Genomic DNA, 12,672 nt, shown 5'->3' on the forward strand with positions numbered 1-12,672 from the left:
CACTGAAAACAGAAAACTAAACTCCTAAACGTCTCTCCCCAGGAGGTCCTTATGAATTATTAGCTCCCCTTTTCTGGTCGTGTATCCTTTTTCCCACTGCCGTTCACCTATTGCAGAGCAGTGGCCTGTAGCCTCCATTGTTATTGGCATTCGGAGCCTTGGAGCTGGGCTTGCGTGCAAATTACTTTCCTGGCCGGCAGGACGCGCATTTCCTGTCCCACTTTCCAGGCAGGCACGCGGGCGGTTGTCTGACGGCGGGAGGACCTCCTGCCTCCTACCTCCTGCCTGGTTAATAGTGTTCCGCTCTGGCCCATTTCGTGGCAGCCGGCGAGCTCCTCCCTCTATCGATTTTAGAGCCGGCCCGGCTTGTTTTTATTTTGTGGCTCATAAATTATGCAATCTAGTGCTAAGTAGCCCGTCCAGGCCGGCAATTAAAAGTTGCGCTTCCGCCTGGGGCGTTTGCTTTGATGGACGGATCAGGATCAGAATCAGAATCAGGATTTGGATCTGGATCAGGAGTGGCATCAATCAAATCCCACCTTTTCGGCCAGACGGCAAAGTTTCCGGGCCTATTCGCCAATTAGACAGGCCGCCGGGGGGAGGCTGTTAGAGGCGCCCCGAAAAGTTGCAGATTTAATTAAGGAGGAATTTAAAATTCAATGAGCGAACTTTTTCGGCTCCTGCCACATCAGAAGCATGCATGCAGCGCCGGGCGGAGCGAGAATTTCTTCCTTTGGAGAACCAGAAGCAGGTCCTGCCCCAGAACCAACAGGGAAATTGCGGAAAAGCGACTCGGAGAAAAGAAAACGGAGCGGAAGCCCGGCCAGCAAGGAGAGTAAATTAATTTCGGGGGAGGACATGCCCTGAAAGGACTTCGGGGGCATGCCACTGGCCTCAGGGCCCCTAATTGCCCCCCGAATGGCTCGGAAATGGAAAGCGGAGCTGACCGGAGGAGAGCCAAAGGAGCCAGTTGTAATGAGTTCGATGAAAGGATCTCGCGGCGACTTTTTAATTGAACTCTGCTCTCTGCCCCCTCTCTCCCTGCCCCTAGCTCCCTTTCGTCCTTTCTCGTCCTGCAATTTGTCAACGTTTTTCGCTGTAATTTCTGGCCATCGCTCCATCGCTCCGAACTCTTTGCTGACTTATGTCCTTCGATCAGGGTGAGCCTTTTAAACTAATTGAGTTCATGTTTTATTAATTGCCAGGCTCAAAGGACCCCAGACACGCTCCTTCCGGCTCCGGCTACATGCCTCGTAAATAAACGATTAGCCGGAGAGAGACCCACACGCACGAGGCGGCACATCGGAATTGAAGGACAACCTTCTGCCATTCCTGATGCCTGCTCAAGATGTCCTGGCATCCAATGAACTCTATTTCCGCTTCTGCTCCCACAGTCTAGTGCCACCTGCCACATGCCACCTGCAACGCACAATTCAATTAGCCAAACTAATCCCAGGGACCACCCTCCAGGCCCCCGCCCTCTTCCGGAAAAATGAAATTCCGGCTGCCATCATCCATCATCCCTAAGCCGGCTCCGAAAAGTATCAACCCGCCCGCACACTTACCCAAATTGCATCCAACTGGAGGGGCTACACGGCGAGAAATGGGGGTGTCCTTCGAGGACACTGTAGCTCCTAGTAAGGGCTGGTGTCTGGGCATTACTGCCGGCAGAGATGATTAGTTTTTATTATCAAGGACCTTCAGGAGAACCCTTCCTCCCCCTCTTGATTGGGAGGGGCATCAACATCAAGTGCCGGACAAAGTTTTCTGCTCGGAGTGGCCAGAAAAAGTTCGGCAGATACCCTGGGAGCTGGAATAGAGCCATCCGACCCATGTATTCCTCCCCCTCTGTTCCAGCCATGGCTCCATGGCACCTCCTCCCCTCCTGACCTCCTGACCCTGCTGCTCCACCTGTTTTTCTGCTGGCCTTGTTTCAGTTGCCGCCTCGTTGTTTTGATTCCATCCGCCTAGAAAACATTCTCTACAAATTGAATATCATTTGCAGCAGCTGCGAGTTGGCAGCAGCCACGCCCTCGCCCATGCCCACGCCCCCCTCCTGGCCAGCCGCCTTTGTGGAGCGAGCTGGGAAAATACTTTAATTACTTTTAGTCATCGGGGCTCGCCCACCTGTCCCTGGACCCGTTTAGCGCCTAATGCCCATCGCCCACCGCTCGGCAATCAAATTGAAAAGTTCAACTGCAAAAGGACCAACACAGTTTTCAATGTCCTGCCACCAGTGTCCTGCCACCCGCCCCCGAAATATTAACAAGTTTGGCTCAAATATTCCGGCCTGACAGGAGACACGTGTAAAAAGGGTTACCCCGAGGAGGGGGGGAGTCTCATTTAGGTGCCACTTGGCCCCAGGACGAGGGCGAAAGGTCCTTGTTCTCCAGAATATTTCCGAAATTCGCTCTTAACACCGTAACACGGCAGGCGTGCTGTCATGCCGAATAAACCCCGGCCCTTGGAGGGGTGGGGAGGACATGGTCCTGGATGTCCTGGAAAGTGCATTTCCAGAATTGCTTTTAATGCCCCGGGCCACAACATATTCCCATGCGTGAGTGTTTGGGAGAAAATTGAATTCCTGGCCTGGGAACTTTTACGGAATTATCCTTAATGTCTCGGAGGAAAAAGGACCTCTCTCCCAGGCACTGGAAGATGGAATAGAAGTGGCTCTTAGCACCAGAGATTAAGGCTTAGTTCCGACTCTTACCTCTGATTCTTTCTGTTGCTGTTTGTGGCTCGGCAGGGCGGGGTGAAGTGCATCCGAGGATGCACATAATAGATCCAGGCCGGAAGTCGGCCGGCAGAGATCTGGAGTCATCAATAGGCCGTAATCGGCTTAGCAGCGAGACTGCATCGAGTTGTGGCATCAGTCGTGCGAACAAAGAGTCTTGTTTATTTGTGGCGCTTAGTGGCAGGAGCGGGGTAATGGGCCAACAGGGCAACGGGGCGTATTAAAGTTGCCGCAACATTGCGTATACGCCCCGTGAGCCATTGCCATCGCCATCAGTGGAGGGGCAATTAAACAGGCAAGTTTCTACAAACGGCAAACGTTGTTTTGTCAACATCATCATCATGGCAGTCATGACGCGCCTCCCACCCCCACCACACTCGTAAGCTTATGCTAATTTCCGTGTTTGAGGCAAACTCTCCGTCCATAAGCGGGTGACTCAGGGACTGAAGCAGTGAATGGATTCCGAGCCGGGTTCTTGGGGTCTGGCAGGGTCTGACTGAGAGGGTGGGGGGAGAGCACATACTGGGAATGCCAATGGCACACTTTCAGGCCCCCGATGTGTGTACTTGTGAGTGCCCCTCCTCCCACAGTCTGATAACATCGAGGCGGCAATGCTAATTGTTGTTGCTTCGGCTGCTAGGGATGGTAGCGTGAATCACGGGCGTGCCAGTGATATTTTTGAAAAAATAATTTCCCCAAAAATATGAGAGAAACAAGAGCTGTTATCGGAAAGTGCGACTAGACTGTCAGCTCCTGTGGCTCACCTCGTTTTTAATGCGTTTTGTCATTCCCTTTGACTGCCACACACCTGTCGAATGTCACCTCTTATCACTCCCTCCTCAGCCCGCCAGCTTTCATCAATCACATTCGAGTGCCGCAGCCCAACCACCCATTCCACCTGCTCCCCACCTGCCGCACCAGGAACGTGACCATTCTGACCAACGTGCCGAGCATGGCGAGCTGGAGGAGTGGGGACTGGGCCATGACCGGGCAGACAAAACCGACTGTTCTTAACGGTTATTGCGTTTTAAGACAGAAAACAGTTCTCCGGCTGGCATAAATTCATTGCGAGTGCCTCCGCCTCATAATTCCGGATTAGGCCCAAGGAGAGTTTCCAAAGTTTTCAGTTCGGCAGAGCCCCCCTCGCTCACAACTATTTCTTGGAATATTTATCGGCCTCGGGAGACCGGATTTCAGATTGGAAGGCCCAGTGGCAAGTACTTAACTTAAACCCCCGTTATGCCCACCACCACCACTAGGAGATTCGCCATTTTGTTTTGCGAAAGTGGCGCCCAACGTGGAAGTGGCGTGGGGCACTTGGAGGAAGCAAGTCTCTCCGTTTTAAAATTGATGTTTTGACAAAGAAAACCTTGTAGTTTGTAGAATTTATGATTTCTATCTCTGATTTTATTAAAATATGCAATATCAGACTCTTATCTACAGACTCTATTACTTCGCAACGATAAGAAACACGATAGGAGGGGTTTTCTGGCCTGATAAGCAGTGTTTTTTGTGGAAACTTCTGCCGCTTCTGCTTCGGCAAACAAGAGAAATCGATTTGCAATCTGAATGGAAATGGAAATGGAAAAGAGGCCCACCGGAAGCCTCCCACCTGCCGCAAAAAAGGAAAACATTTGTATTTCGGATCAAAAATAGAGAGAGAGGCTCAAGATTGGGGCCGGCAACATGCACATTTTAGAAAAGGATTCCCGGATAGCCCCAGCAGGGCGGGCTTCGGCTTCGGCTTCCATTTTACTGAAAAATAGAAAATTGCATAATTGAAGGCTTCTCCGCTGCGGGAAATGGCCTGCGCCTGCCGTTCTCTGATGGCTTCTCCGCCAACTGCAACTGCAACTGCCCCCCGGAGTGCGGCCAGCACTTTCGCCCTTTACTCGCTTTTGTTTCGGAATTGTTTGTGAAATATTGGTCGGCGGTTTTCCATTCTCGGGCGTGTTTCACTTCCCGATCCGCAGCTCCAGCTCCAGAGGCCCTTCGCCGTGAAATATTTGACAACAGTTTGCGTTTTGCATTAAATTACGTAATGTTGTGGAAGAGGAACTTTATCAAGCTGCTCGCCGCAGTCGGGGGCATAAATCACGGCTAGGGCGGCCGGGTGGCCGCTTTACTAGCAGAGCCGCGCCCGGGGCCTCTTCATCATCATTTAACGCTCAGTGGTCGTCATCTGTCATCAGTCTAGAGTGCCAGTCTTGGGGCTCAAGGTCACAGCTGCCCCCTGTGCCCTGGGAAAGGTGGGGCGCCGTGGAGAGGAGAGAAGAGCGAAGCAGGTCAGCGAAAGTAGAATGTCTTAAAAATAGGAAAACTTTAAATTAAGCATCCGCCCCGTTGTCCACACTCTCTGCCTAATGAAGCGCATTTCCCGAGCAAACTTTGAACTCTGAACTGAGTCGAATGGAGGCAAACAATGTTCATTATGGAGGGGGCTATGGGGACTCCCCCTCGACTCCCCCAGACAAAGACCCATGAATTATTAGACGAGCCAGAAGCGTCGCTAAAGACTTGAAGACTTTTTATTTGACTTGAAGTTTCCTTTGGCTCTTTCTCTATTCTTTTTTCTTATTATTTATTCTGTATTCTGCCTTCTGTTCTTTGTGCCTGTGCTCTTTATTATTTTCATATTTTTTCCGCACACAGTTGGCCGTCTAGGCATGAGTGTAGTTTCCAGATACAAAGATACAAAGATACTCTGGCCTTCCTCCTCAGTTCTTAAGCTCGAAGATGGATGTTTTCTTTCTCAGTGTAGTGGCTTCTCCCCACCGACATTTATTTCGTAACTTTCCGGCTCTTTCCGCTCCCCACTCCCCACTCTCTGCGGAATGGCTTTTTATGGCTCGTATTTCCCGGCTTCGACTCCAGTGCCCCCCGACTTGTTTGTCACTTTTGTTGCCCATCCAGATATGATGTCTCGCAGCCCTCCAGCCCATTCCCAGTTCTTTTCCACTTCTGACGCCATGACGCACCACAAAAAGGCTAAAAAGCAAGAACTAAGCCTCGCAAGCCTCGAATCTGGATTTGTGGAGGTTTCATTAACTAATTGCTACTACAGACCCACTACAGGCCTGAAACTTAGACCTGAAAACTTAAGCGCATTTTGGGTTCTTTTCGAGGCCCTGCCCCTCCGAAGAAACTTCACTTCCAGCGCAATTATTTCGCTTAATTGTGTTTCTGTGTCTGCCGGGGAGACCTATCCGATTCCCATGCCCCTTACCCTTCCCCTTCCCCGAGTTTCTGCCTCTCTCCCAAGTTTGTCAACATTTTCGTCACGCTTCTGGCTCCGCTCCACCTTTCTCCCGGGCCCAGTCTCACGCCTCAGCACTTTCATCGGTGCTCTCCGGCACCGTCGTTTTAATAATTTCGTCATGTCTCCCCCAATTAAAGTCAGTTTAGTGTTCTGTGGTCGCCAGCAGCCGCCTCCCTTTCGTCACTCATTAATTATGCTCGGAGCTGGGCCAGCGGCAGAGTCCTCCCAGTTTATGCAAATTACTCTCGAGGTTAATCATTTATTTTTGTGTATTTGGATTATTTTGTCAACTGCTCGGCTTGGGCGACCCTCCAGCCTCATAATCGTAATTATTATTGCGCTGTTCAGCCAGCCTGCTCAAAATTTCGAGTGTTTGCGGTTCGTCCTCCAGCCAGGATCGCTCCTAATTAGGCCCGAAGCTGCTAGGCAACCCCTGGGGGCCACCGATAGCTTGGCTCTGCCGATGCCTCAGGCACCTGAAGCCTCCATGCACTCTCCGGAAACCACAAGAACTGCACTTGCCTTTATTCCGGGCCGCCGTAAATCGGAATTACACGTTTTAATGGGAATTAGTTTGCGGCGCAAACTTTCCGCCAGCTAATGGAATTATGCAAACGGGCACCGGGGCACCGGCAGCCAACAACAGGTCAACTTTCGGCCGGCGATTACCGAGGGGGGGAGCTCATTTAACTTGCATAATTCTACAAGTTTTTAATCAACCCTCGCTACGAGGGGGTAGATGCAGGAGGCCAGCCGCAATTGGCAGCCACAAGCTGGTGCTTAAATTTATTTCCTGCACAGTGTTGGGATAATACTTGGAGATAATAATACTTCAAGATACTTTTTGGACCAAGTACTGCAAGAAAACAAGGCATTTCTTTATTCTTATCCACTATAGAAGACACTTTTAAGCTAGAAACCAAATTTCAGCCAAATCGGATGATTATTAGAGGAGTTATAGCCTTTTTATTCTGCTCCCCTACAACTGGCTTGCTCCCAAGCACCCAAAAGTATGCAACAATATTTGTTTTCATGAAGAAAAGGCCTTGCAGGCCTCTGTCCCAACGGGTTGAGTAGCCAGTCCCCAGTTTAGATTCAAGTAGCAAGTGGCAAGTTGCAACTCTTTGGCGCCTGCGCAGCTCTGAGGCATGTGGGCTTCGACCACGCCCACTCGGCTCAAGTTATGACGGCCTGGCTGAGATATGTGCTTCGTCCCAGCTTCAAGCCCCTGCCTCCCACTCCTCTGTCTCTGATAATGATTTTAATGCCGCAACTCCGACGTTGCAAGTTCATGCTAAGAAGTTGTAATGAAGGACAAAGTTTCTGGCACTGCCACACACAGAGGCACACACACACACACATACACGTGAGGACAGAAAGTTGGGCAAAAAATAAATAAAAATGCAGCAGAGCAGAGTCCTTGGCGAAATTACCCAAATAACGTGCTAGAAATGCTGTAAGCGCTTCCCTTCGATGCGATTCCTTCTTCTTCGGTTCTCCCATGTCCTGGCATATATCCAATGGAAGGACTCACCCGGAGATGGGGAGCGAGTAAAGGGCTGCTCAATATTCAAGGAAAATGTCAACCGGAAATGAGCAGGGAAATGAAGAGAAAAACTAAGGAGACCGCAGGCCAGGCGACAGTCGGAGGAAGATGGATGGTGACACTTGGACGCTGCACTGGCCGGAGGGTCACAGCCAGGAAGGAGAAGGAGGTGTTGTCTACACTATTTCTCTCAGTACCGGAAGGGGCAGAGAAGAAGAAAGAGGCCTAGAAATTAGCCAGCAGCTGCCACTCCTGGGCTCCTCCTTCCCAGCCAAGTGACAAGCGCCACAACATCGGAAGGACCAAGGAAGGAGCGGGTTCTGGCCCCTCGGCCACGCCCCTCCCAGACAAGTGTCTGCCCACGCCCGACCCTCGCCCAGCCCCTCCAGAGACCCAACTTTAAACACAACAAAAATATTCCGATTCGGAGCCAGATTCTCCTTTATTTTCGGATTTTTTATTTGACTTTGGGGACGTCTGCTGATGGCGGCGGCGAGGGGCGGGGTCTGCGGGATCTGCGGGATCTGCGGGACCTGCGGGGCGTGTGCCATATTCCTGATATGTTTTAAAGCGAAAGGATAATGGAAGGCCGGGAAGGGTGCGGCGCGCAGGACTGCTAACAGCCGACTGCCGACCAATATTTCCACAACTGGGATTTTTGGGTTTTGCGGAGAAAAAAGGACGAGCCAGGGATCTGGATCTGGCTGGAGTATGGAAGGGGGAGGGGGGAGGTCCCTGGGGTAGGGTTTTTATTTAAATTTCGTGCATTTGAGTTGATTTGGCGAGTGGATTAGTTTAGGCTCACTGGCCAGGCATGAAAGGATGCTGGGGACTGGAAAGGACGAGGGAGTAGCCAGGGGGGCAGCCAGGGGTGGCGTCTGGCCCGACTTTGGGGAGCCAGTGGGGGAGAGCGCGAGTGGGTGGCAGGACACGTGTCCCTGTTGGCACTACTCCTGCTAATTGCCCCAAATTGTAGTTGTTCCTGTTCCTCCTTTAAAAGGATGTTAGTTTCCAACTCAATTAGGACTTCCATCGCATCCTCCTACCAGTTAGAGTTAGGGGCTTTAGTTGTTCTTATTATCTTCTCATAACCCTAATCCCTTTATAATTATTACTCGCCAATTATTCGCTCAGTGTGGCAAGTCAATAAACAGCCTAATGAGCCATCGAGGCCATTCGATATGAGCAGTCAACTGAATTCCATTGTTGGCCACGTCCGGGGGGCAGCTGGAGGAGGAGAGGTGGCATGTAGCCTCCCCTGGAGCTCCCCTTTCCGGGCCACCAAAGACGTGCAAATTATTACCGCAACGGAATTGGGTCAACAGGGCGACCCCTTCCTCTCTCCCCTCTACGCTTTGTTGTTGCCAAATTAAGGGTGGCCACCGTCCTTCTCCTCCACAGAGGACCAAAACAGAAGCCCCAGTCTGGTCATCAGTTTCTCTCAGTGTAGGCCTCCTCCCCCTCTAAGCCCTTTAAACACTCGATTGTTTACTCAGCGCCTATTTGGCGGTGGGCGTGTCAGGATCCATTTGCATATTCCCCCAAAGCCGCCAAAAATCCCGAGGATCTCTATATTTTGGAAAAGGTCCTGCCGGGGCACAGCCTCCTAGATCCTAGTTCAAGGCAAACATTTTTCCAGGACACACAAGGATGCGCCATCCGTCTGGGGCGAGAGAGTCTGGGCCTTTTAGAGCAAATGATTTGTCTGTGATTGGGATTCGGAATCGGAATTCGGCAACAATGGAAAGTGCCAGCGGGCGGCAGGACAACCAGGACGAACAGGACGAGGCTCTATGACATCCTGGCAATTGCAGTTCGGGGCAAAAACAAAACCAAACAAACAGCAAATCAGCAACACACTCCCTGCCACGACGGACGGACAGCAGCCGGAGATAAATGCGTTGCATTTTCCACATGGCCACGCCCACACATTCGTCGGCTACGTGACCTCCTTAGCCTCCTTATCCCCCTCCCGCCCCCTTCTGGAAGCACTTCACTGGCGCTGCTTCGAATTCACTTCAGTTTCGTGTTCTTTTCTCTAGTAATTTCCCCAACAGCCTCCCCCACTCGAGGGGGTGGGTCGAGAGCGTTGCGCCAATTTTTTCATGTTTTCATGCGTGTTGCGTGCAACAAAAACAACAACAACAACAACAACATGCCATAACAAACACAACAAACAACACACAAACAAAATGAAAACCAGCAACAACAATGACGAGGATGATTGTTAAAGTGTGGCAGAAGCAACATCAATGGAGGACATTGTGAGGCGAAGTCAAGTGCCTGGCAAAGGCAATCACACACACACACACAGAGGCACACACACTGTGCCACACACACTCCTCCCCCCATAGACGCATAGAAGCATAGACCATACACACGCATAAAATATGTATGCCTGCTAGAGTGTGTGTGAGGGTGTGTGTGTGCCAGTTTTCATTGCATAACTGTAACCTGGCACTCTTTGAGTTCACTTATTCCCTTTTCCTCTTCCTCTTTTCACTCTCCACTCTCCACTTTCCCCACTTCGCTCTCGAATTTCCGGTAATGAAGGCCCTCCCCCTGTCCCTCCACCCACTATCCACTGCCACTTGTCAGGTGCAATTCGTTTGAAAGGAATTCCTTGCATACTTCTTGGCGCTGAGATTATTGTTTTGAAATCCCACGTTTTGAAATCCCACGCTTTGAAATCTCCCGTTTTGAAATCTCCCGTTTTGAAATCTCCCCTTTTGAAATCTCCCTATTTGAAATCCCACTTTTTGAAATCTCACTGTTTCTGGCACCGTAGCCTAATAAGAACCAATAGAAGCGACTAATAGGAGCCGTGGAAACCCAATTCCATTCATGACAGGCATTGTTGTCCACTTCGCTGTTATTACTTCTATTGTAAGCTGATATCGCGAAACGCGAGTGGCGAGTGACGGAAAGTGGAACGGGCGATGATTGCTTCGATTGCATCTGCACTTCAATTGCGACGCGTCATGTGCGCATTTTCAATTCCAGATTGGGGCTAGACCTTGCTCCAAGTCTTCACTTTTTGTCACTCCGAAGAACAATACAGAAGGAGAAGCCGCTGTCTGGGTGGCCCCATGACTTCCCTCCGATGTCGGCCACGGAATGAGCCCTCGGATGACGCATCTTATGGATGGAATCGGAATCAGAACGAGTTGCGAAAAGGAGAGCCACCAGCAAACATAAATAAACAACGATTTGAAATTAATCCCCAGAATCAATGCAAGTACGTGTCTCTGGAAGAGCTATGAATAAACTATTTGAATCACTATTCTGTCGAAAGTGGAGGCATTTCCAACCAATATCCCAGCTACTAAGACCCAAAAGAACAAAACAAAGTGGATTACTTCTCTTTTCAAGCGAGTTGAGAGCTCTCTGGTACCAGAAAACACAAGAACAGACTGATTTCAAAGTTTCCAAGGCTACTGTTGCCCTCCCGGAGAACCCTAAACTATAATCCATCGAAATCTAATCACAGGAAGACCTGAAAAGCACACTTTTCATCAAAAACCAACTTGCCATAAATCGAAAAGCGGAAACCCCTCGAAATCAAAGGCTTCCTGGCCCCCCTTCGTATGGTGTTTCTTGTGAAAAATACCATTCTACTGGCTGCCCTCCGGACTTGCATTATGCCACGCCCCCTGCGCTGCGCCCAAGGGCAACTCCAGCGCATTTTTCATATTCCCCTTTCCATTCTGAGGGGAACTGGGGCAGCTGGAGACTCCGCGGAGCGTGCGGCGGCAAGCAGATGTACAAATGAGTGTGCCGCAGGGGGAGCTCCAGTTCGGCAGGGGGTTAAAGGGCGAGGCAGCCAGCTGTCTTCCAGTTGAAGAAGCGAGTGTGTGTCTTCCGAGATACTCCGAGAACTCACCTTGTAGACATCTCCGTAGGTGCCGGAGCCAATCTTCTGGATGAGCTCGTACTCGTCCTGGGGGTTGCGGCGCGAGATGTCCGAGCTGAGCAGATTGGCGTTGTGGTGGCTGTGGGCGCCGGCCATCTTGTCCGCTTGTCGGCTGTGTCCTTGTCCGCTTCCTTGCGAGGATCTCCTCCTCCGAATAAGTGAAGCCCTCTGGCACTCGACTGGCCCGCTTTATGGTTTTCTTTCCCGATTCGATTAGCACTCGCAGCGGGCGGAACTCAGAGGCTTTCGGGGATCGAGATGCATTTTGGAACGGCACTCACGCGGACACTGGCACTCTATCACACTCGGGCACGCACAGCGGCAGTTGCGCAACGTTAGCTGGACTTTGGATAGCTCGAGCTGGGCTGGACTGATCGGATCTCTGCAAGAAACAGCCAGCGGAGACGCGGGGATTAGAAGCGCAGCCGGGCAGAAGAACGGAGAACCGCGACTCGCGAATTATGACGCACAGCAGCACATTGATGGGTGCTGCTCTGGGTCTGGGACTGGGACTGGGACTGGGGGGGAGGGATGGCTGCGACTGGAGTGGGGGGAGGACGAGGAAGAGAAAGCGCCGTGGGGTGGCACGGCGGAAGGGAGACGAGCGAAGGTGGTAGGCGAGAGAACGTCTCGCTTTCGAAGTCGCAGCCGCAGTCGCTGTCGCCGTTCTCCTGCTTCTTTGTTTCTGGACGCGCTGCTTCACTCCACCAATTATTTAATTATTTAGGCACATGTAAGCTCTTCCAGCAATTCTAGTAATAATAATTAGTAGACGACTCCGAACACACACACGCGACAACAACGACAACAACAACAACAACAACAGAGCGAGGCGTGTCGCTTTGTCGCCCGACGCAGTACCAGTGTGGTTGTTATTGTTGCTTGGATTTTTTTTTTCACAAAAACGCAAACGAAAAGCACCTGGAATTAAATTGCACACGTGACGTTCGCGACTGCAGCGCTCGCGGTTCGAATTTTTGCCAATTTTTTAGTCCCCAACGTCCGTGCTCCGTGCTCCACTTTGTTTTTATCTACTCGAATCGTACTTGAATCGATAGAGCGATAGTTACTTTAGTTTTTATCGATATTTCTCCATTTTCGTTTACCAGCACTGACCCTTTCAACTTTGCAACACGGTCAGAAATGGAGATGCCACATTTTTTAATTGCTGCAGGATGAGTTTTTTGTGGCTGCTACATTTTTCAAAGCCTGTATTA

The 12,672-nt window shown here is 50.8% G+C and overlaps 1 protein-coding gene across 6 annotated transcripts in view; it reads right to left on the reverse strand.

Annotated features, from left to right (window-relative positions):
- Positions 1-12,530, reverse strand: part of LOC6494441 (mitogen-activated protein kinase kinase kinase kinase 5) — a 40,324-nt gene extending 27,794 nt beyond the window's left edge. For 2 of the 6 annotated variants that reach the window (XM_032450596.2, XM_044715562.1), the window contains exon 1: positions 11,426-12,529. In XM_032450596.2, the coding sequence (XP_032306487.1) occupies positions 11,426-11,551 (126 nt within the window). In that variant the 5' untranslated portion in view covers positions 11,552-12,529. Of the gene's footprint in view, positions 1-11,425 lie in introns of all 6 variants that reach the window. The other 4 variants (XM_032450597.2, XM_044715563.1, XM_044715561.1 and 1 more) reach the window with 3 other exon arrangements.
- Positions 12,531-12,672: the final 142 nt, after the last annotated feature.

This window comes from Drosophila ananassae, chromosome 3L (assembly GCF_017639315.1).
Source record: "Drosophila ananassae strain 14024-0371.13 chromosome 3L, ASM1763931v2, whole genome shotgun sequence".
NCBI lineage: Eukaryota > Metazoa > Arthropoda > Insecta > Diptera > Drosophilidae > Drosophila > Drosophila ananassae.